This window comes from Triturus cristatus, chromosome 7 (assembly GCF_964204655.1).
Source record: "Triturus cristatus chromosome 7, aTriCri1.1, whole genome shotgun sequence".
NCBI classification, from domain to species: Eukaryota; Metazoa; Chordata; class Amphibia; order Caudata; family Salamandridae; genus Triturus; species Triturus cristatus.
This window is the reverse complement of record NC_140590.1, coordinates 149,438,027-149,463,753: the sequence shown is the minus strand read 5'-3', so window position 1 is coordinate 149,463,753 and position 25,727 is coordinate 149,438,027. Positions and strand designations below refer to the sequence as shown.

At 45.2% G+C, this 25,727-nt stretch overlaps 1 protein-coding gene across 2 annotated transcripts in view; it reads right to left on the bottom strand.

Moving 5' to 3' along the window:
- Positions 1–25,727, bottom strand: part of LOC146809072 (B-cell receptor CD22-like) — a 417,204-nt gene that overhangs the window by 179,623 nt on the left and 211,854 nt on the right. Inside the window, exon 4 of one of the 2 annotated variants that reach the window (XM_085615878.1) lies at positions 4,261–4,554. The exons of the other annotated variant lie outside the window; for it this stretch is intronic. Within the exon in view, the coding sequence (XP_085472004.1) occupies positions 4,261–4,554 (294 nt within the window). The remainder of the gene's footprint in view (positions 1–4,260; positions 4,555–25,727) is intronic. 2 annotated transcript variants of the gene reach the window in all.

Sequence of the window (25,727 nt, the reverse complement as noted above, 5' to 3'; positions counted from 1 at the left end):
CAGGGGACGACGACAATGCTACATGTCCCGGGTCTTCCCTGTAGGGATCTGCTGCTCACAGGTCTAGTTGTCAGCATGCCACAGCCAATCCCTCACGGCTGGTTTACACCCACACCACACCCATTCAGCACACGCGTCACAGGACATGTGACCCTGCCAATAAAAAGGGCCGTGCGCACGTGCTCGACGCCATTTGCACTCTCTATCTGGGTGCATCCGTGTGGTGTTAATGTAGGCATGAGGGCCTCGGGCCCTGCAACATCACATTCCCCAGGACCGGAGGCGACATGATGGCGTCCGCAACACGAAACCCAATCATACAGGGTCCATGACTGTGGGGCACAGACTTGCTGGCACTGGATACATTGCGGCCGGCACAGGCACACCGCCACGGGACGGTGACTTTGGGATCACGGAGGTAGGGGCACCTTAAGTGCTGAGCGGGTGTGCAGCCTGTGATGATGTCCCGTCCCGGTGGTCCAGACTGCTCAGGATCGGTGTGCCATGCTGGCCAGAGCCAGCAAGCAGCGCGGGCCTACCGCCACGTGGCGTCACCTCACTGATCACAGAGTTAGTGGCACCTCGAGGGCTGAGCGGGTGTGCAGACAGTGATGATGCCCTGTGCACTGGTATGTCCTCTTCCATGGTGAAATAAAGACCCAGAATCAAATGTGAGACCTGGTGGCCTGCGGAGCTGGGCTGCATGATGTGGAGGGTGCCATGTCCTTGGGACTCGGGCATGTGGCTTGCAGCGGCACGTGGTGGGCCCTCATTGCTACACACCAAGGGCAGAAGGTGAGCATTGAGGCCTGGGTGCGCAGGAGCGGGCATGCTCTGCTGGGTGGCGGGAGGGGCTGGGGTGCACCTGCCTGGGTGTGCAGGAGCGGGCATGCCCTGCTGGGTGGCAGGAGGGGCTGGGGTGCATCTGCCTGGGAGCGCAGGGGTGGGCATGCACCGCTGGGCATCGGGAGGGGCTGGGGTGCATCTGCCTGGGTGCGCAGGGGCAGACAGGCGATTAAGTCTTATGCAATTGTATGTACTTTACCATTCATGTCCCTGGACTCTGTTTCAGATGAAGGATCTGTCTCAGATGTGTGACCTGGTGAACTGCACTGCATACCGACACGTGGTTGGAGACACACAGGTGGCAGCAGATGAGCAGTGTGGCCTGGGTGCGCATTGTCGGCACTCTCTCTCCCTGTCCATCTCTTCTGTTATCTGTGTATCGCTCCCCCGCTCTGTCTGTCTTTCTCTGGCTCCCCCTCTCTGTCCGTCTTTCTCTCGCACACCCTCTCTGTCCATCTTTCTCTCGCACCCCCTCTCTGTCCGTCTTTCTCTCGCACCCCCTCTTTCTCTCTTTCTCTCCTTTGCTCTCTATCTGTCCTTTGATTTGAGCAAGAAACACCTTCTCATCATGTTTTTTGTCTTGCAGGCCGTGACCTACGATTGTCCCGAGGGGAGCCGCCATGTGTCTTCATTTCTGTTCTGTGTTTCTTTGAATAAATTTTCATTTGATACATCGAACGTGAATGTGTGATGCTCATTTTTGTGACGACACATGCATGCCACCAAATGTGATTGTGCGACATCAGGCGGATTATTTGGTACATGATTCTGTGTGGTTGATGTGTCATGTCTTTGGCCGGGGGGGGGTTCCCAAGGAGGGAGGTGTCCTGGGGGTGGTGGGTGTTGTGGCCCTGTTGGGGCTCTGAGCTGCATGATCAGTGACTCCATGGCATCTGTTGCCCTTCAGGTGTGGCTCTGGGCTGGGCTCCATTTTGTGGTGCAGGTTGTGATCCGACTTTACACCAGGTCAGAGCAGGTGTTAATTTCCTGCAGCTAACGCGCCTTATCACCTGTTTTGTGGTCTTATCGCCGATGTGGCTGGTCGTTGAGAATGTTGCGGAGTGGTGTTTTCGCTGCTTTTTGCACAGGAACGCCTACTCTGTATCTCATTAGCGATAATTGCGGGGGTCATCTGTGGTGATGTTTATTGCGACTGCTATCGCGGGTAAACTGGTGTTATGGGCTGATAACACCAGCTTGTGAATGGGGCGATGAATTTATCGCAACTTTGGCTGCGATAAAGTGCCATTAACTGAGCGATAACTCCTTGAGAATATGCCCCTCTGTTTTTTTGTATCTATTATTAAGGGCCTAGAAAGGGTTTATGAAACAAATTCTAAGGGAGATGTACTTTGGAAGATGTACGCCTGCTTTAATTTTCCTCCAGATACTCCCAACATATGTTGTTTGCTCACAGGTTTCTTCCCATAACAATAGCTATTCGCTTCCAAAAATCAATAATGTTTTAATCTGTTTGTTATACATTTTTAAACATGAACTTTTGCATGTATTAGTAGATTGACTGATCAGTTAAGATATGTTATGATTATCTGGAATTTTAATATGTTTTATATGCTCTTTTATGATTTATTTAAATAATCAAATAAATGTTTTGACTAACTGACTTTTGTTTCCCCAGTAGGTAGGATGCATTGCTCTGCCAAGAAACAGTACACCATCTTCTGAAGGCAGGATTAATGTTGTAGTGCAAACCCTAACCACATATCAGGAATTGATTACTGAGGTGGATAGCAGCAGATGGCACCACAAAGGATGAAAGCAACAGCCTTCCTTTTTATATGAAGATATCCAGAGAAAAGGAGACCCAAGTGCCAGAAAATTTCTAATAAGATGGGTCCCTCAGACATTTATATCTGCCTACAGCAGGTGAGGACTACAATGTATGCTGAGAGAGCCCTGCCTGACTGGAGAGAATTGTACCTATCCAGAATACCTGAGCGTTAAAGGAAAGACCAGCAGTAACTTTTCCAGCAGCCTCAAACAAAATTGCACTCCTTCGGGTGTTATCATCAGAGAACTTTAAGTGACTGCCACTGATCTTCCGGACTCTGTGAGTCAGAACACTTTGGGGCTGATTACACGGTCAGGTGGAAAGCTGTGGTCTCGAGACCGACTGACCTCTGGTCAGCGGTCCCCGACACCGCCATTACAATGTGACTGCATTGTAAACCGGCCGTAGAAGAAGCTCCCACGGAGAAATGGGAACATCTGTTAAGGGGTGATCAGGGGTTATATAAAGTTTGTAACTCCCTTACCCTCACTAGAAACAAGGGTCCCTTTCTGGACAAAGGTGCATACCTCTGCCAATTAGAAACCCCAATTTCTAACATACATCAAATGCATAAAGAGATTTGTCCGGTAACCACTCACCCTGGGTGACCCTGGTATGGAACATACCTGCTGGTCCCACTCTCTACCCTCACCAGCTTTGACACTGGTCGCTCTACAGCTTATATCTTAGGCAGCCTGAAATCCAAAACCAATAGAAGGCAGCCTCCACCAACCTACCTACAACACTGATTAATACAAATGAGGACAAGCACCACACGCACAAGAGATCTGTCCAGTAACCACTGGCACCTTGACCGACCTTGGTATAGTACACCCATGCTGGTCCCACTCTCTTCCCTCACAAGCTTTAATGCTGGGTGGTCTAAAGCTTATAAATAAATGTTCTTGGTCACCGACGTTTATGTGAGAGGACAGTAATGCAGACCATCTCTGTCCTCTCACTCCTCTTTAGGTCCTACACAACATAATAGATGTCTTAATTATTGTGTTGACAGGACTTACGTTCAGTAGGCACCAAACACTCCATATATGACCTGAAGCGTAACTCAAAGCTGGCGACTATTGTGACCTGTGAGCTCTGTCTCGGACTCGTCTTTCCTTCATCGCACTGTTAAACTCTGTGCCTCAAGACAGGATAAGGCACTACTCTAATCTCTCACACATGACACCAAAATGCTTCCCACCGAGGACTCATTGCAATTACAATATTATTCCAAACAACTATGTTTTAGCATGCCTTCTGCCTGATCATGCGCCTCAGTGCCTCACAGTGGGATATGAAGCGCTATACAAATGCAGTTTCAATTAGAACAAGATCGACCTTTCCCTTCACTCAGAAGCTGCTGGAGAAAACTGATGTTTAAGAGAAAACCACAACAGAGCTGCGGGCGCGCACCAGGACACCAGAGGGACAAAGAGCTCGAGGCCGCTGAATGCCTCATAAGTGCACCCAGTCCAGTGGATAGAAGCTTTCTGATTGGCTGTGCAGGTCTCACACTTCTAAATTCTAACACAGATGATTAAACAAATTTAACACAATATTATTTCAATGTCTATGTCATGTCCATATTCATCTCGGATAATTTAAATTAAAAGACTTACATCGAATGGACAGTGTAATGGATTGAGACGCTGATTTGCCACCGGGGTAAGTAGCTGTGCACACAAACTCCTCCATATGATGCTCTGCGGCGGGGGTGTAATTCAACACTAAGACAGTCCTCCATATCCCACCCGAGAGGTCTTCGTGGTAAACGCTGACATTGCTATGAATCTTGTCCCATGCCAGGGTAGGAGGGTGGGCGGGGCAGGTGTGCTCCACAGAGCAGGTAATTGTTACTGGGACCCCTTCAGTCATTTTTCGAGGGGGGGTCACTGTTGGCCGCGCTGGGGTACCTGCACAAAACACAAATGGACACATGTGACAATGTTCCTGATGAAGGAGCTCCCTCCGAAACAGTGTCTGGGCCCCATGTGATGTGTGTTTTACATCACAATCAAATGGAGCAAAGTTTATTTGAGATGACGTTACACAGTGTGATTATTCTATTACTGCCATGTCAGATTACTATAGTCCTTGCGCAACACACTGATTAGTGTAAACGCCATGGTGCGCACAATTAGCAATGTTTATTTGTAATCTTTCCTCCTGAAAATGTACCTCTTGGACCTCGGAATACACCAGTCGCAACCTTCACCCCTACCCATCAGCTTCTAGGCACAACCGTGGCCTTCAGCCATGACGTGCTCTCAGCATCCTTGTACCGAGCACGGCACGGCTGGTTCCTGCTGGGCACTGCCATTGGGTCTGATCATTCGCCTCATCCCCAGTATTTGCAGGATCAGTGGGCAGAGGGCATGGCCTTCAGCCACAAAAAGTGGCTGTTCATTTGTGTTCACCACTTGGTCACCATGTCCTTTGCCATGCCCTGTGGGTGTTGTATATAGGGCATGGCCTTTAGGGAAGCCCGACACGCAGTGTCCCCCAATACTCTGCGCAGGACCCCACATCAATTCCCCTTCCAATTCAAAATTCTCACTGTGCACCCTGTGTCCCCACAAGCTGTCGAAGGACAAGTCAATGACACCTTATACACAGAACATGAACTTAGTAACTAGAACTTATGGCTGTGTGTAACAAGTGATGAACGCATAACATGGCTTTAGGCTGCATTCTGTGACTTGTGCATCTACAGGCCCACTGACTGGTCTTGGTCCTTGGGTGGGAGTATTGCTTTCTCGTGCATTTCATAGAACATATGTCCTTAGGGAGTCCAGTGTAGCCTCACATCCCCCTCTTTGGTCAAGCAACACACATCTCACCAAGATCAAACAACAGTACAAATAGCGGTTTTTGAAGGTTCATGAAAGTTCTTCATAAAAGTGAAAAGCAATCCAAAAAAGCATTTTGTATAGCGGCAGACAGTACCACAATGCACCAGTTCTAACTAGAGTTGTGAACTGGGACTGGCCATCAGCCAAACTTTTCCCATGCAAATCGGTACCAATGCAGAGTTCGAATTAGGTGTATAGTTAAGTAAAGTATTTGCATATTGTTTGTGAACATGAAAATTAGTTTGCTTAACAATATATTATTTTAGCATTGTGTCTCTCTGGAAGTGTAGTCCCTCTACCCTCTCCATCGAGATGGAAGAGTTTTTCCACAACCACTGGACGTCATCTGACATCACAAAACTACGAATGTAACAAGCTTTCAACCCTGAAAAGTCAGTCAAACTAGACATCCTTTAATTCTTTTTAGACGTTTGCAGACCTCTGTGGACTTCAAACACCTTCTTGTCAGGATATACACATCTCCTATTTAAAACTAGAGTGGTGCGCCTGAGTATGAAATAGGTACTGTTAGACCTGGTCCTTTTGCAGGTTTATCCCCAAACATTTTCCCTTTTGCCTCCTATTTTTCTGACCCTGCTTTCGTTGGCTATAGGATTCTGGGCACTTTACCACTGCTAAGCAGTGCTAAAGTTCATATGCTCTCTGTATAACTTGTGACAAGTATTTGTTATCTATGATTGACATATTTGATTTACTGGTAAGTCCCTAGTAAAGTGCACAGTGTGTGCCATGGCCAGTAAATCAAATGCTACTATTGGGCCTGCAGCACTGGTTGTTCCACTCACAAGAGTAGCCCTGTAAATGTGTCTCAGGACTACCACTGTAGTGACTGCGTGCGAAGTTGGAGAACTGTCATGTTGTCCTGGCAAGTACACCCACTTGCCAGGCCCAAATCTTCCCTTTCCTTACATGTATGGCACTCCTAAGGTAGGCTCAAAGTACCCCCAGTGGCAGGGTGCAGTGTACGTGAAAGGTAGGACATGTACTGGTGTGTGTGCCATGTCCATCCTGATAGTTAAATACTGTGCATTTCGTTTTTCACTATTGAAAGTCCATCTGTCCCATAGGCTTATCATTGGGGTTGCACTGTACTATCTTTACATGTGTAGCTTTCCATAGGGCAAGAAAGAAAAATGGAGTTAAGGCACTCTGAACTCACAATTTATTAACACGCCTTTTGGTAAAGGTGGTTTTTAAATTCTGTGTTTGAAAATGCCTCTTTTAGAAAGTGGGCAATTTCTTACTTTACTATTCTGTGTACCTCTGGCTGTTTATGTATTCAGTGTCTGGTGTGTGAGTGACAGGAGCAGAGATGTGCATTCACTCTGGACAGTCACTGTGGATTGAGGTGTGTTCTGCCTTGCCTGGGTGACTCATCGCAGGGCTGAATAGAGCTGGTCTGCATTTAGGGTGGTGAGAGGAGTTTCACTTCCGTCTGAATATACTGTGTTGCCTTTTTCACGATCTCTCTCTGCGCCCTGTGGTCATGCTGCACCATGGAGGACAGGACTGATTTTGATTGGGTTCAGAGACCCTTACACAAAGAGAACAATGACATTTTGGGGTATAAGTATTGTTGCAGGGATTCTGCTCATGCACAGAACTATGTGCAGGAAACCAGGAACTCAGTGAATTGTGGTGTACCAAAAACTCACCTCAGAACCCAGAACCCCTATCCGACCAGCATCAGTCCCCCATTCGTTATCCATATTATCTTGGAGGTCCCAATGTATAGACAAACCCGAACAAGCGACTTAGAGTACTCTCAGGAATGGTGGGAATCAGAAATACCTGTTCGTTATTATTCTCATATCAGTCCACAACAAGAGTAAACAGACACGGTATAGTTTAAAATGTTTATTGTATAAACTACGTGTCCTAAGATGCAGTACTTTGGCTAACATAAGCAGACAAATGATTGAAAATAAAACCATCAGCATTGTTACAATACCATAGAAAATAAAGGGAGAAATCATGTTATAAATGACAGTGGAATACAGCCACCTTCCCATCACTAATAAGCTAATAGTATTAACTAATATAAGGTCTCTAGGCTTGAATGGGGAACCCCATACCGTAAAGATCAGCTTAGTTGAATCACATCACAGGATCAGGTGTGCTCTGCTCCTGGGAAAGCTCCTCTTCAGAATGTGTGTAAAGCACGCAGATCGCAATATTAAAAGCCCTCGACTTTCAGGTATTTGCAGCTGTGTGCGTGTTATGGCTAAATAGTGGGCCGATCAACCTGAACTCAAAAACATGCACTGTCTGGCGACCCAGACTGTTTCTTTACACAATGTTCAGACCAAGGTCGCAGCGCACGTCTAGGGATGTGAACAACAGGCAGTTCTCATGTGAAGAAAAGGCGAGCAAGCAGTTTTCAAATAATAACATGTATCTGCAGTGTCGTGTGCAAAAGCAGCAAAAGTGGCAAGATGGCTTTCTAACATCTAACGCGCTTATGCTAACTTAGGAATGTATGTATGTAAATCGTAGCCCTCACTACACCCCCCTTGATCGGACCACTAACCAATAGGGATACAATTAAGGAACGCAGAGTTCAAGTTCGATAGAATGGAACCAAGAGTACGAATTGACAATCCATATATAGGGCAGTGAAGGTTCGAAGAAAGAAAAAAAACGATAAAAGGAAAAAAAATTTGAATGGAAAAAATAAATGCAAAGGCAAGGCTCAGCGAGCCGGAATGTCGAATCAAATGTGCGTGAAGGAAAGTTGGACGACATCCAAGATAATCCATCAATGTATAAGCACAGTATGTGGCAACAGCTTCCAAGAGGAAATCATTGGAACGTTCTGTAAAAGTGTCCGCCATCCAGTCTAGCAAGGCAAATGAACATGCATGTTCTTCGACAACTGGAGCCTCTAGCACAATCCGAGGACAACTGGCGTGTTCTTCAAGATAATTTCTTGCCAGGAAGTCATATGCAGCCGCACCGATGTCCCAATTCCCTAGGACTCCATGTGCCGCTCCACAGGCCATAATCCTGACACCAGAGCAGTCCAACTCATAAGCCACTAAGGGACTCATTAGTCGATCATAGTCCGGGGCAGGAGACACCGAGTTTGACAAGCACAAATCCAGAGCCCATTCGAATGGACAATCTAGGCAATGAAAAACAGGTTGGACGCCTGTAAAATATGTAAACCGGAAGGACAATCCATAGGCTATGCTCAGGGTTGCCAGTGGTAATGTTCCATAGTATTCAAGCATCCGGTTACGAAGATGGAGCAGCCGTAACAGGCTGTCATGTGACACAAATTGTTTGAAAGAAGGGGACCCCTACAAAACATAATGGTTTGCTATACGCAGCGACTGTAACAATATTTCGGAAAGAATCAATAGAAAACTAATAAAAATGTGCCAATGCGTTCCAGGTGTGTACATAAGTATAATCTATAATTTAGTTGAACAACCAAGTCAAGAATAATAGTCTAATACTTGAAGTGATATATAAATTCTTTATTTAATTTTTATTTTTGTTTACTATTTATCAGTATAAATATATATCTCTTCAAATTCATATATTAAGATCATTGATTTATTTTGAGTGCAAATGTGGGGGGTAGAATCAGTATACAGGGACAATGATTATTTACAGATGATAGTTAACAAATATCAAAGGAAATCACAAAATAGAGAATTATTTGCAGTAGGATATACTGATCTAATCTGATCACAATATTAACATGGTCGATGTATTGATAGTAGCAATGCGGTAGACGGAGACACAAATTGTGCAGCCATGGCGCAGTAAGCAGACCAACAACAGCACCCCAGCCACGAGGGTGAGAATCAACGGGAGACGCTGGAAAAAATAGAATGAAAAAATGCCGGGATCACACCAAAAATAGTTTGGAAGGAGGTCACGAGGCCGGAGCCCACAATTTTGAAAAAATGCGCCAAGCCCGCTGTTGACGAGGCATTAAAGATAGTCTGAATCAGGGCACCAAAATGAAGTGGGAGATCAGTATTCAAAAGCGCATGCACCTCGGTGCGTGTATTCACTACGTGAAGGACAAATGTTTCACGTGAAGAAGTCAGTGCGACTTCTTTTTGAGACAATAGAGCCCTTATTCTGCTCCTCTTGTTGAACTCTGCTTTCAAGGTTGGAATGGAAGGCCAGATGGATACATCCAACCGCCCATGCAGGGGTGGGAAAAGGACATCCTTACAGCAAACTACTCTCTGTGATACAGTCACTATGTACGGTATTCCCACTAGCATCCCGCAGCAAGCTTCATTATTTAAAAGCAAATAACTACTGTTAGCCAGCAACGTGAAAGAGGGTGTAATCGCTGGCACTGGAATCCCTTTCAGGACGCATGCCAAATTAGGAGCTAACACATTGCACGCGCCATGCAATTGAATGTGCCTACAGGCTACAGAGTGATCAGGTGTGGAAGTGCATTCCTCACCTTTCAAATAGACCTCTTTACTGTCTCTCATGCACCTGTATGTAAATGGGAGTGACCAAACTTCATGCAGGAAGGCAGTACCTAGCTGTTCATTTCTGCCTAGGGCATAATGTTTCATGCAAGACCGGAACTTAAACAAGGGGAATAGTAATGTGATTAACCCGTGGATAAGCCACACAGCGGTGTTCAATTCGGCCACCGAGAAAGGCAAATGTTCTAACTTTTCAATGTGCAGCAATGAATATGTTGCATCTTTCATGGACATGAATTGTTGTTTTGCAGTTAGATTAAAAGGAAGGAACAAAGATGAAGTATTCATATAATCCCAAGGGACCTTCCCAGCCTTTAACGCTTGCAATGTCCATGCAAACTGCATTATAGAACGCAATTGATTTTGACCATGATACAAAACAGACATATCATCCTGTACAATATCAACAACAGATGAAACAATATTATCTAACGTGTAAATTCTGGAAGAAAGGGTGCTAATGCTATTATCTATGACAGCTAGAAATGTTTCCATATTTGCTTGATCAATAGCACGCAATCTGGAAGCAGCTTCAATTTGTGATAGCTTCCAAATCTCGTTATAAATAGCATATACCCATCTTTTGGACCTGCCACCTGCAGGACCCTTAACAAAATCATTCAAATCTATTTTGTCATGTAATTTAGATAAATGAAGTTTAACAGATGCCAAGGTGGAATGTTGCAGCCAAGATTGGCATAACTTACCCACTGAGTAGGTAGCAACAGAATGAGAAGATTCAAAGCGGGGGTCTATACGAACCTGCGTATACCCAGGTTTCAAACCCAGAAAACGATGTTGACAGAAATCTGAGCTAGTCTGCCATGTTAACCATCCTTCCGGATTTAATTTGGAAATATTGAAGGATGTATTAGAGATGTATGACTGCAACGCATCAAGTGACAGATCTGTATGATTGTCCCAATCAGGATAAGCACCCCTATCCGGAGTAGAGGAGGAATTACATTTTTTAGAAGTAGCCAATCCAAAGCAGGTGGTCTGAAAAATTGTTGAAGTCAAAAACAACATGTGGTTCGGGATGAGGCAGGCACGATGCAAAGCTTCTGTTCCTTGTACCTGCCACGGTTTAGAACCCCAAACCGATTTAAGATCAATAGTAGTTTTGCACAGATCAAAACCTCTAATTGCCAAATCATCCATAAAGGATTTGGAATATAATAATTTAGTGTGTGTCAGCCTAACCTTCGAGGCAGACTCAGCTGCCACTTTAAAATAAAAGGAGGCAGGATTTGAAACACTGAAATCAGAAAAATACGTGAGTTTTTTCACTAATGTGGTGGAGCTGCCTAGCAGTGGCGTTGGACAATGTTCCCATTGCGTATAATTTACAACATTTCTAAACATATTGGCTTTAATAAGGAAATGATTGCCATAATGTTAATAGCAAAACTGCTCACCATAATTAGCAGTATCTAAATAAAAATCTTCAGCATCAAATGCAGCATAATATTTCAAATCAGAAAACAGTGCTTCTATGGCCTGAACGTCCCACTCATCAGAGCGGATGTTTGTTTAACCACATCACCCATAGAAACACGAAATACATTTTGCAAATTGATAATCTCAGTGGGACCATGAATTTGAAATTTAACAGCATCCCACGCAATCCCATCTAACACAGGCCAGGCAGTAATATTTACAAAAGTCTGGTCCCTCTTCATAATGTGTGATGAGGAGTGGGGGTCCAAAGTTCCATCAGTTAGTCTAATTGGAGATCTTTCCTTTAGGTAGTGTCCATTCACAATACGAAAAAATACCACCACAAATCCAATGGATATGAACAAAAAAATACATATGAGCACCAGCCAAATATAAGTCCAAGGGGGAATTAAAAATGTCTTTTAAACCACATAGCAAAAATTGAAACTTTTGAAGGGGCATTGGAAGTCATTGAGTTAGTATCAAAGGAGAAACGTGACTGGTTAACTGCGGTGGATTGTAAAACATGCAAAGGTACATCTGCAGGATAAGCATACTCAGAATCTTCAGGTGGACTACCAACCGGTGGTAGAAACAAAGGATCAGTAACTGTATGCATCTCGATGGCAATATCAGACAAGATGGTAGAAGCTGGAGCCAAAACAGAATTCCTCAGCATCGACGGGCAAGAAACCGCTGGAGTCATACTAGGAAGAATCGGCCACTCGCTGTAGTTTGACATTGTCAATGGAGATGTACCTGTTACCCTTGCGACCAGGAAGTGGAGGTAAAATGACTTCTTGTACCCTGCACGCCGAGCACTGGAACCGGGGCACGATAAGAGGGGCCGAACTCCTTCTTGTTCTCCACCTTCTCACGGACCAGGTCACCAACTCGAGGTAGCCAGCCGACTACCGGAATCTGAAGCGCAGCATCAGATGTGGAGGGCACGTGTTCCTTCGCGAGACTGTCTCTGGCTTCTTGTAGTGTCTGCAATACAGCACAGTGATCATCTACGTCAAGGGCCGACGCCGCCATGTCTAGACCATCACGGTCCGGGACAAATATTCGTATACCAAAGAGCATCACGTATGGTGTCCGCCCACCCAGAGACCTTCTAGGGAGATTATTAAGTGCATGTTGGACGTTATACAAATGGGCTAGCCAGTTCCGGCCAGTGCCTAAAACCCTAGCTGTCAAAGATTGCTTTAAGTCATGGTTCATTCGCTCCACCACACTATTACACTCAGGCCGGTAGGGAGACGAAAATTTGACTTGGACCCCCAAAATGTTCATGGCTTCTTTGTACACCTTAGAGACGAATGCAGGGCCCTGATCAGAATGAAAGGTACCACAAGCAAAGCTTCCCACAAAGACACGCAAATCCCTGATGACAGTACGGGCATCAGCACTCCTTTGTGGCCATACCCACAGAAAACGTGTGCACAAATCCACTGCTGCCAAGATCTACTTGCACGCAGTATCAGAGGAGAAAGGACCGCAGTGATCTAGATAAACACACCCCAGTGGTTTATTAGATATGTACAACTGAGTTTGTGGTGGGCACGCAGCAGTTGAAGGTTTAATCTGCTGGCAAATGTGAACAATCAAGAATATAAGCGCGAGCTTGTTTATATAAACCGCACCACCAGTAACGTTGTTGTAACAGAGAAACAGTAGCTGCAACGCCGGCGTGGGCAGAGGCCATACCCTCGTGAGCTGCTGATATCAAAGATGGTCTGCAGTCCGCGTTGGGAATCAATCTGACATCAACGTCGTTAATTCTCACTAATGGGACGTTATCAGGACTTAAGTGATAATGGTAACGAGAAGGGAAACCTCTCGGGCAATTACTTCCCTTCTCTGTAGCAGCAATAGCTGCCAAGATGTCATCATCAATCTTACTTTTGGATCTTGTAACTGCTGCTACTAGATAGGTTGCCACTGCTGGTTTTGCTGCCTCGTCAGCTAAGCTGTTGCCGACAGCGTGGACACCAACTCGCTGGTGCCCTAGAGTGTGAATCTCATTCACGAGAGGCAGATGTTCTTTAAGTTCTGCCACTCGAACCCAAAGCATTTTGTGCTTAATTGTGCTACCTTTGGAATCGCGATATTCATTTTGAGACCAAAAGAATAGATTGTTGTTAAAGGACTGAACACAGTAAAACGAGTCACTCACTATAAGAGTAGTGACCTGAGGATCAGCAAACTCCAGTGCAAGCACCAGAGCACGAAGCTCCGCCAATTGTGCGGTACAATCACCCAATGACTGCGTATGCACGACATCAGATTGGAATTCACTATTTACGAAAGTACCCACCACAATTGCGCAGGCCGCTGAATAGGCATGCTTCGATCCAGTCGCCGGTTATGCCGAACCGTCAGTGTAAATGACACAATGGTAATCTTTGAGCGGGCGCAAAGACAGAGGAGCCGGATGAACGAATTCATACTGCAAGTACTCCAGAGTCTGTAATGAGGCATCAAAGATACAGGTGACATCGGGCGATGTCAAGGAAGTGGCCCATTGTATCCAACGTGGATGCAAAGGTTTAGAATTGGGTACACTGGCCTTCGTCACTGCCTCTAGGGCAGGATATGGTGTGACCACCAACATGCGTTTTCCTTGCGACAGCGCTCGTTCTTTCGGAATCACCATCTGCACCACAGTCAGAACTTTTTCGACCGTGGAAAAGCGCAGTTCAGCCGAAGTGTACAGGTGTGATTTGCAGGCAATGGGGACGGTGCCGCCCTCATTGAACGTTAAGTACGTGAAACCCACCGCGCCTGGCACAATTCTTATAACCAGGTTAGTGCGGTTATCACGTGTCAGTAAGTATTTTGAAGCAAGAAGATCAACTTGTAATGATTGCAAAATAGCAGAATGCTCCAGCAGCCAGCTTGATTTGGAAAAAGTAGGTTGTACAAAGGCATAAAGCGGCTTGATACGCTAGGCATAATCGGGAATGTACGTACGACCGAAATTCAGAAAGCCCAGCAAAGACTGTAATTTTTTCAGTGTAGTCGGAGCACGCAGACATGCGCACTTTTACATAAAGTGAGGAGCTAACCCTCGACCTTCATTGTTGAGCTCGTAGCCCAAAAACAACACTGTACACTCTGCAATGCGAGACTTCGCAAAGTTGAATTTGTAACCGAAGTCTGCAAACATAACAATAATGCGATCAACGCGACACAGATGCAGCCACAACTCGTCGTCTGTGAGATCGATATCATCGACATATGAGTACGCATCAGGGTCTATGCTCTCTAAGAGAGAGGCAACACGTGCGGCAAAGACGCCAGGGCTGATTTTATAGCCCATGGCTAGTCTCTTAAACTGTTTTTGTTTGCCGCCAGAAGTAAACGTTGTCCACTGACTGCTAATAGAGGACAGGTTATGGCTGTAAAAGCCATTGGAAATGTCAAGTGTGGTTTTGAACCTTTTTCTCACGAGACTATCGACGAGAGCCGAACTGTGGGTATTCTGTACAGCACATGTCCGACAATAACAGTTCAAATGCCGGTAATCCAAAACTAGGCGGTGCGACCCATCAGGCTTCGTCACAGTGAATAAAGGGTTATTCATCGGTGACACACATGTTTCAGCAACACCCTGATATTTCAATTGTTCAAAGATGTCCGCGACGTGAGATCTAGCTTCGCGAAGCATGGGATAATGGGGCTGAGGCTGGGGCATACACCGTAATGGAATCTCATGGCTGGGGGATAATTTATCCCAGCCTACCAGAGTACGATACAAAGCCAGTGCAAGCACCAAGGCCCACTCCTCGGCAAACTTTTTAGCGTGTTCCTTCGGCACTGTGTGCCGCAAAGGACGGGAGAATTACCTCCTCCCCTCTAGGAGCATCCAAAATGAAAGCCGGGGGCCAGTCTGCCTCCGCCAAGAGAATGTCATAGGAAGAGGTCAGATTAGCCCAAAAAATCCCTTGAATTGTACGTTGTATGTCACCTTCAATTAAGAGGACCATATCATATAGTCTGTCAGGGGGAGACACTATAGCGTCAGCAGTTTCTACAGTAACGAACATGTCAGTTGCTGTCCCCTCCAGATATGGACGCAGTACTTGCCGCACTACTGTAACCTGTTGAGCAGCGTTAGCACCCATGTCAGGTTCCGAAGCTGCGTTCTCACTATCCGTGGCATACCTCGCTGTTAGGACAGCAACTTTCTTTTTCTGAAACGGGGGACGTTGTCGTGCAAAGTCGTCCTGCTTGCCTTTACCGTCAGCCTGACGGGGTTGCTCGCGACCTTGCTGGGCACCCCGATCATTGCCACGTTCTCCGCCACCGGACTGTGAGGCCAATGTTTCCTGTGAAGAACGAGGAGAACGTTGTTCAGTAACCTGAAATCTATCAGGTGACTTAATACTAGTGCGATCGCGCAAATCGTAAGTGCGTTCACTAGACGGCTGGACGGGAGACGCAGGCCGAGACCCCGGTTTCTGTTGCTGCTTTCCCTGTTTCTTCGTTCGCCAATTTTGTTTTGGAAAAGTTGGACGATCGTCTTTTATAGACTAGCTCACCTTAGTTTGTTGTATCAAGTCAGGAATGATTATAGTTGGTTTCACCCCTAGACTACTGCGGCCTATAGTTCGATATGCCTCTGCAATAATCTTGGGCAACTCTTTGGGCTTGTCAAGCTCATTGACGCAGGCTAAGCCATTTGCCACCTGGAACTGTACCGCATCTCCCTTGAGATTACCAAGGACGATGGGGCAACAATGTCGAACACTCCGACCAGCCTCATTCCCAACTCTAGAGCCGCCTCCGGTCCGTGCTGATCGTGAACACGTTTAATGTCGGAGGGAAGCACAGCCATAGACGGAGTGCCAAAGCACTTCGAGTAGACCGCGGCAAAGATCTTACCACAGTTGTCACAATCAGACACCTCCGGGACTATGTCTTTCGGCAAACTAATGGTGAGGATTCTGTGTTTCTCCACCTCTGTAGAGTGTGGAAACACTGCTTCCAGCTGGTCAAATTTCTCGGCAAGCCAATAAGGGAAATCGTCCTTATTCTGGGGGCGCTTGCCCAACACCGAATTAACTATGACAGGGCTTATGACAACCGCGGGGTGACCAGCTGGCAGTCTCGCAACAGCAGGTGCCCCCACCTGCACGTTGCGTGAAACGTATTGCACCAAAGCCCTATATGCTGAAATTAGGGTTGTATGGAGCACATGCAGCTCATCCACCGCAATAGTCAAATAGCGGGGGTGAGGCATAAATCCGGCCAACACCGGCCATGGGGCCCCTGGAATTGACAAAGGGCCCATTCTAGCTGATGCAACCACATGGGGAAGGGCGCCATTAAACCAAATGCTATGCTGCCAGGCTGAAAGGGGAATCTCTAGCGTCCTATATGGCGTATAATTTGCTGGGACCCGTGTGGCAGTGTACGAGTGAAAAGTTTTATCTTCTAAAATAAAATAACTCATAAGGGTGCGTTCCATCCACACTCCCCACAAAAATAACGGGCATCCCATCGTCCGGCACCCCATACGTCGTCAAATGACATCTCAGAGGTGCACGGCTATGTTCCGCAATTGCAACCGCCATAAGGACACAGAGAAAAACAACAACGGATTTCACAGTAGCACAAGGGTTCAGAAATATAAAAGACCTTTTTAATTAACAAGCTTGAAAGAACCTATTGGGTTACAAATATGTAGGTGAAATCCGTCACTCCCGTTATCCGGAAACAAGAGTGAGGGTGTCGTGGACTAATATAAGCACTACTAAGGCGTTTCAAATCAAAAGACCAAACGTTAGGTGCGCCATGTTACAGGGATTCTGCTCATGCACAGAACTATGCGCAGGAAACCAGGACCTCAGTGAATTGTGATGTACCAAAAACTCACCTCAGAACCCAGAACCCCTATCCGACCAGCATCAGTGTCCCATTTGTTATCCGTATTATCTCGGAGGTCCCAATGTATAGACAACCCCGAACAAGTGACTTAGAGTACTCTCAGGAATGGTGGGAATCAGAAATACCTGTTTGTTATGATTCTCATATCAGTCCACAACAAGAGTAAACAGAGACACGGTAGAGTTTGAAATGTTTATTTTATAAACTATGTGTCCTAAGATGCAGTACTTTGGCTAACATAAGCAGACAAATAATTAAAAATAAAACCATCAGCATTGTTACAATACCATAGAAAATAAAGGGAGAAATCATGTTATAAATGACAGTGGAATACAGCCACCTTCCCTTCACTAATAAGCTAATATTATTAACTAATAGAAGGTCTCTAGGCTTGAATGGGGAACCCCATACCGTAAAGATCAGCTTAATTGACACATCACAGGATCAGGTGTGCTCTGCTCCTGGGAAAGCTCTTCTTCAGAATGTGTGTAAAGCACACAGACCGCAATATTAAAAGCCCTCGACTTTCAGGTATTTGCAGCTGTGTGCGTGTTATGGCTAAATAGTAGGCCGATCAACCTGAACTCAAAAACATGCATTGTCTGGCGACCCAGACTGTTTTACACAATGTTCAGACCAAGGTCGCAGCACACGTCTAGGGATGTGAACAACAGGCAGTTCTCATGTGAAGAAAAGGCGAGCAAGCAGTTTTCAAATAATAACATGTATCTGCAGTGTCGTGTGCAAAAGCAGCAAAAGTGGCAAGATGGCTTTCTAACAACTAATGCGCTTATGCTAACTTAGCAATGTATGTATGTAAATCGCAGCCCTCACTACAGTATTACACCTGAAACTCCAGGACTTTAGAATACTTCAAGAAACAAGAGGATCCCCCAAGAAGAAGAGTGAAGGACTGTGTGAGGAGTGCTGCCGTTTCTGAGTGAGGGGTGGGTTGGCCTGCTGTTGCTGCTTTTGTCTGTGGTGGAGAAAAGGACTTACTCTTTTTGCCCTGCTGTGGTTTTCTGCTTGTGAAGAATGTCCAAGGGCTTGTGTGTGCTTGCCTCCTGTTTCAGAAGACTTGGGGACATCAAAGTCTTTCTTCTGGTTATTACACCTGATTTCAAGGTGTCTGGTGCGTCACTTTGTTTAACACCTCTGGTGCTTTACTTCATGCTGAGGTACGGTGCTTCGCTTTATTGTGAAGGCTCCTGCTATAGTTTTGCACTCCCCTGACCTGCTGAGGAGTTCTGGCACCGTTGGTGAGGTCACCGAGTGATTTCATTTCTGGTCTCAGTTGGAAACTCCTATGTGCGATGGAGGAGTTCCTGCGTCTGACAAGAAAACATGTGGCACAGGCTCAGGACATGGAGCGGCCTGCGGGGTGACCTTGGCACCATCACTGCATTACCTGGGAGTGGCCCAGGTGCATTGCCGCCCTGCCCCTAGGAGTCTTGTTTGGAGCATGGTGTGGCACGGGCTCAGGACGTGGCACGGGTTTTAACAATCTGCCGGCTGCCTTCTCGGTGAGTCGGGCCCGAGCGGTAATTGGCTGGCTGCTTGTAGCTGGCATCAGGCAAAGGGAGGGCTTGGCTTGCAGTTGCACCATACAGATGCCGGCAGCTGCCTGGAGGTCTTGATTGTTGGGGAGGGATGGTTCTCTCCGCATTTACCCTGTACCTGGTGTTCTCCCCACTGGACAGGCAGGGGGCAGGCAGCCTCCTTTTCGCAGGGTGGGGGACCCAGTGGACGTCTCCTCACCAGCCTTGCCCATCCTACCTGAAGCCGTGGCCTGTACATACGTGGGCAGCTGCTCCTGCCTGGGAGACGGGCACACTGATTGCAGCGGCTGCACTGCATGGTTGCAGACGGCTACCTTGAAGCAATTCAACACGCGGGGGACATCGTATGTGCCTGCACCCCCTCTCTGTCCTGACCAATATACCCGGAGGAAGCCTGGCGGGAGTGCTGCAGTGCATAATCAAGGTACAAAGTGGTGATTAGTGTCCAGTAAGATCTGGAAATTTATGTGAGCATGTAACTTCTGCATTTCCCTGCCCTGGTGTTATGATGTAGGCCTTGTACTGGCCAGAGTAACATGTTTTATTTGCAGGGGCAGCATGATGTTTGCTGATGTGTTTTCACATGTGCTTTATGTATAGTACAAAGAGACTGTGGACTAATGTGCCAGTTACAAGTATGTGCTTTAGTACACTAACTGTGATGTTTATGGCCAGTGCCTTATGGCAAGGTGATTATTGGATTATGTGCTTTGGTCTAATCTGATTTACCTAACATACAAAGTGAGTGTGGTCTGAGGTGGTTTACCTCTAATGTAAAAGTGATTTATGATCTCTATATTTATGACAATTGCCTAGTGTGCCAAAGCGATTTCTGATCTATGCAATTCAATGACAAGTGCTTAATGGCGCAGTGATTTATGTGATTGTGGTCTAAAGTGTTTTGTGTAAAACTCCAAAGAATATTTTCTATAACCTTGTGTGGAGTCTCTTTTGTGGTGTGCTTTACACATTGCCTCTGGCATAAGCCTGACTGCTCTGCCAAGCTACCAAGGGGGTGAGCAGGGGTTATCTTGGGTGTGTAACTCCCTTACTCTGACTAGAGTGGGGAGTTCTGCCGGGCTTAGGTGTATACCCTAGCCAGCCAGAAGCCCCATTTCTAATAGGTACACAGAGGAGATGTGTTTTTGCAGGCATACTACTTTGATGTCCAGCAGTTTTTTGACAGATTATTCAACAATTTCTATGGAAATCAAAAGTTAGAAATAGCATCTTGAGCCCTTCCAATTAATTTCGACCATTTGCCAATCCGCTCAACACTTTCAGATTGAGCAAAAGTGAGGGGGGATTCTGAAATTGCACTCAATGGTGGCCCCTCTTGCAAACCCCCCTTTTTGCTAATTTTCAGGTAGACTGAAATGCCTGCTGTAGTCTGGTGATCCTGTATGTGGGAAGGACCAGGGCACAGTGTGATTTAGTGCATGGAATCTAAATACAGATTTGCTCTGAAAACTCTAGGGAAAGACTTTAAATGGTGACCTATGCTCCTAGTGGCAGCTGGCAGTATGGTTTGGGGTAAGGCTGGGAGAATGTTATGTATTTTGTCAACAGTATCCTGGAAGAGACAAGACTATGTATGAGAGATGGGCAATTCAGCATTTCACTGTTGGAGACAAAGCAAGATTTCAGGAACCTCATGCGTCACTCCTGGCAAGTGAGACTCACACATTTGAAGTTTGGGTTGAACTTTCACTCATAACAGGCTAAATGCCACACCTGGTGAGAAGTGCTAAAACATGAAATTTAAATGCAACTCTGTTCAGAACTTTGCAATAGAACTCGCCCGGGGTGCTACGGAGGCAGCAGAAAGTAATACCACCCATGGTAAAGTTCTCCAACAGACCTCTTCATCTCCGATCACTTCAGAGTGCTGCTACGCTTCTGTTGTAAATCATGAGTCTACAGGAAGATGTTTTATTGTTTTGTTAATTATTTAATATTTATTTATATTTTTTTAACATTTTGTTGGTCACTTGTGTTGTTCTTCATGTTAAAGTTTGTATGTCTTCGCTTTCTGTGATGTCAACAAATATGCTAATTAGTTCTAGCTCCTAAGACTTCTCAAAACTTGGGAGCTCTGGGACTTTATGCGCCTTCTGTGGCAGCAGTGTGAGGGGAGTCAGTGACCCTACTTTCGCATAGCCGGAGCACTTGCAGACTCTGCCTTTCAATTGTTTGGTGCCTAGCACAAAATAAACGACAAGGACCACCTCATTACCTATATATGACAACAAAATAACAAAATATCAACAAAGTGTCGGATGTTATAAAATGGTGCATGGACTGTGGATTTGTAAAGGATCTCAGTGCAAAACCAATGTCGCCCCATTTTGAGGATTCAATACTATTTTCCAAGTGTACGCATGAATACTGACTTGATGGCTAATGTCTAGTGCTTGCTTTAAAGATATTGATTGGAGTCACCTCTGTAGATATATATATATATATGTAGATATGGCAGCTTTACAATTTGTAGCTGTGGTTTAAGTTGACCACACATCCAAGCAAGTACAAGGCTATGTAGAAAAGACCAAAACATGTATATATATTGGTATAAAGCCTAATTATATGAGTGTACATGTTGCTACCTATAGAGTGCAAAGAGAGTGTATCACAAAACCACACTGAACAAAACTGTGAGATGGTTTAGAGCACACCAAAATATGTGTTTCAAAGTGATGATATTGACAACCCAAGTGCTGTCCACTCGGATTATGGGTTTCACTTTTTTTTAAACTTCGGTATTGCCAAAGACAGCCAGTGTTCATAATTAGTCTAGCAGTATGTACAGAATCATGAAACATCAATTTAATGCTGCAGACAAATTTGGTTAAAGACGTATTATGAAATCATTAACAATCCTGTAATCTGCTGTGTATTCAATCATCGTCTTCTTGAACAAACAATACAGCTGACACGTTTTGTCTAAGCGACTTTTTCAAGGCTGTAAATTTTATTTTGTATACAAGTATTATAAAAAGCTAAAATAGACATAGATAAAATGGTGAGAAACAGTACACGTGCCCGTTAATTGATTGAAGAACAAAACGTAAGGGAAAGGAATTTGATCAATGAAATTTATTGCATAAGGTAGTGAAAAAAGAAAACCATCTCGAAAGTTGAACAGTTCGCAGAAAGGGGATTCGATCAAGGAAATTGTGTTTATTAAAGTAGTTTTAAAGAAAACACAATAAACACCTGTGTAGTACTGACACTACCAGTTAAATAAACTCTTCAGGTGATTCTGCCTATACATTTTAAAACTAGAGTGAATTAATGAGGTTGCTGTGTCTTTAGGGATGAATGGAAATGGTGTTGCCTCTGCAAATACTTCTTACTGATCATACACCAGCATGGAGGTTTCAAAGGGATATTAAAAGAGCCAGTTAAGTGGAAGCTGGACTGGGCTTACCTGCCTCTCAGAGTGCTGGTCACAAGCTTTTCACTTGTCCCTTTTCCAAAGGACATCCTGCTATGGGATTCCTAGATGTAGCTGGAATTCCTTTGTTGCTGAGTGAGTCTGACCTGGTTAGATATGGGCTGGCATTCATTTGAAGACGATGTCTTTTTTTACTAAGAATTGAACAGTCAATATTGTTGGACCTGGCCACTACTGCAGAGTCAACCCTAGGCTTTGTGCATTTTACCCTCCACTTTTTGCTAAATTAGTTTTTGTTGGCTTTAGGAATCCTTTCACTTAACCACTGTTAACCAGTGCCAAAATGTTTGTGCTTTCTCCTTAAAACACATTGACTTGGTTAATACCAAATTGGCATATATCATTTTCTTGTACGTCCCTAGTAAAGTGGCACTACATGTGCTCAAGAGTCTATAAATTAAATGCTACTAGTAGGCCTGCAGTACTGGTTGTGCCACCCACCTAACTAGTACTTTAAAAATGTCTCAGGCCTACCATTGCAGAGACTGTGTGTGCATTTTTAAACAGCATTGTCTACTTGGCAAGATAAACCCTTTGCCAGTCTCAACCCTTTTTTTCTAATACATATAAGTCAACTCTAGGGTGTCAGCCCCCCACCACCACCACGACCTATTGTCTCCGGCATTGATTCACTCCTGGAGCCACTAAGCAAATACTGTGATTTCTTCTTGGGACCCATTGTTATGAAGACTCCAACATATCTCAAAGACACTAAGGATGTGCTTAATCTTATACAAGCTTTCCCAGAACCTGAGAAGATCGACGTACTGGTGACTCTGGATGTTGAAGCTTTGTATACCAACATTCCGCAGGATGCCACGTTAGAAGTCCTGGAGAATATTCTCGTGTTGGAGGATCCCTGGCCATTTAAGACTCCCACCACCTTCATTGTTGAGTGTGCAGCTCTGGCCCTCAAATAAAATTTCTTTGAATTCCGAGGTCAACTCTTCCTCCGAATACAGGGTACATGTATGGGAAGTACATTTGCCCCTAGCATGGCATGTCTCTACATGGCTGCCTTCGAAAGCACCTACATTGAGCATAAACCCAACCCCTATCGCAGTAACATACCGCGTTGGTGTGATTATATTGACAACATCCTAATATTTTGGAGTGGCAGTTCAGAAACATGTGGGGCTTTCTGCAAATGGATAAACACTCTGGACCCCTACCTTAAATTCACCAGTACTATGTCTGGGAGTTCCATACCATTTCTTGACCTTTCCATCTCAATCAGGAAGGACGATTGTTGACAACTAACTACAAAAAACCCACTGACAGGAACAGCCACCCGAAATCCCTCAGGGATAATTTATCTGTAGGGCAGTTCCTCCGTTTACGTAGGAATTGCAACACCATTGGTGAATATGAAAAGCAGGCATCCACCCTGAGATCCAACTTAGTGGATCTCTACTATCCACACATAGTGATACTCCAGGCTTACAAGAGAGCTAAGAATAATCACAGAGTCAGTCTTCTAGAAAGTCTGGAAAGTAGGGAAAGACCTGTTACTGACACACTTACCTGTATGACAACCTTCACTCCCACCTCCAATAAAATACATAAAATCATCAAAAAGCACTGGGCAATCCTTAACACAGGAACCCTCGAACCTGGGCCACCACCCCTTTTTGCATGCAAGCGAAAAAGGAATCTTATGGATTTCCTTGTACATACTCGCCCCTCTGTCTCACATAACACACAGACCACCTTATCCGACCTTCCACCTGTTGAGGGTCATTACCCCTGTGGATCCTGTTCTGTATGCCCATTCACAGAAACAAAGAGTATAAACCTGGGCTTAGAAAAGACCTTGGCAACAAAGACGACACACAAACTGTAATACCAAAAATTGTGTTTACTTAATCACATGTCCCTGGCAACTTTGCTAAGTAGGTATGACTACCAAACCTGTTAAAATGCGAATCAGCGAACACCGCAGTATGATACGCTGCAAGAAGACCAACACTAAGATGTGTTCGCATTTTCTTGGGGCTAACCACACACCTGACAGTCTATGTTGGACTATTATTGAATTATACCATAGTTGTCAGAGAGAACCCTTTTTTCACAGACACAACGGCGGGTGTTCTGCTTAAAATCCCACACCCAAGGACTGAATGATGATATACCTTAGGCAGAATTCAGCAAGTAACTCTTTTCCTCTTCTACCTCATAACCTGTCCATACGTCACTGTCTCCAGATGACATCAGTAAGGGTTATGTGCAGAACTATGACACTTAACACATGTCCTAGATGATTTTTCCCTGGCATAACTACTGCCCGTTGTTCAATACATACATTCCTGAACATACATGAGGCAGGCCCGCTTATTTGAGTCCAGTGCCTGGCCACTTTCTCCACTTCCCCATCATGGCTGCCACTGTGACTTTAGGGTAACCTATTCAATAGGATTAAGTTGTACCAATGATTTGACTGAGATACCACTATTTCTTTGTACCCCCACCTATCCCTACCCACAAGCAATCACTCACTTCCCTGCGTGCCACAACTGATGTATTGACGTTACGGATGATACTTTTCTTCTCCGTATTCAATACCAGTGCGCATCTTTAGTCCTTCCAAGATGGGCGCACAATCTATGCAACACGGTCAATTTAGGCCACACTAGTGTTGCAGCTGCGACAATTCCATTCTCAGCTTGGCGGCAGTTACTCCCAACTTCCCCCACTCACCTCCCGTACATATACTGGCAACCGCCCACGTTTCGTCCTCCGGAAAACAAGCAAGTGAGGGCAGGTATCAATGCAAGTTACCAGGAGGCGGATGTGAGTACAAACTATCCTTCTGGCACTTCCCTGATATTTAGGAATGATATCCTTACGCTCCAGCCATCTAAGAAATGTAGGCTAATTTCCTAGCTGAATTCCCCTTGTTACTGCCGTTCTCCTTTCTGGCACAAGGTAGCCTTCTGAGATGCTTGTTCCTGCCGTTGAGGCATCCCCAGATAATTTTTGGGGCAAGGTCTGGTCTCATTGTCACAAGTGCTGTGCATGTTTTTGGGTACCCCGAGTTTCTAAAGGGTGACAATACCGCTACATTATTGCACCACTTTGATTATTGCTAAAATACGACGCACTTTTTCTGCTATAATCATGCGTGGAATGTCAACACAGTTGAGACATTTATTGCTAACCTGAGATACAATTTGTCTTTGGATCGCTATTAGCATGCTCTCATTAAGTTTTCTCTTCACGTTTATCTTTCTATTTTATCTTTAGTTTGGATCTATACGTAGGCGTGGTTGATAACGATTGGGTTCAGATACACATCAACCACTTACCTGATTCAGGTCATAATAACAGGGTGTATTGTGTGTTTCTCGCACACCCTTGTTCCATGTTGTTCTAAGCACTAATCTCTCCTGGTCT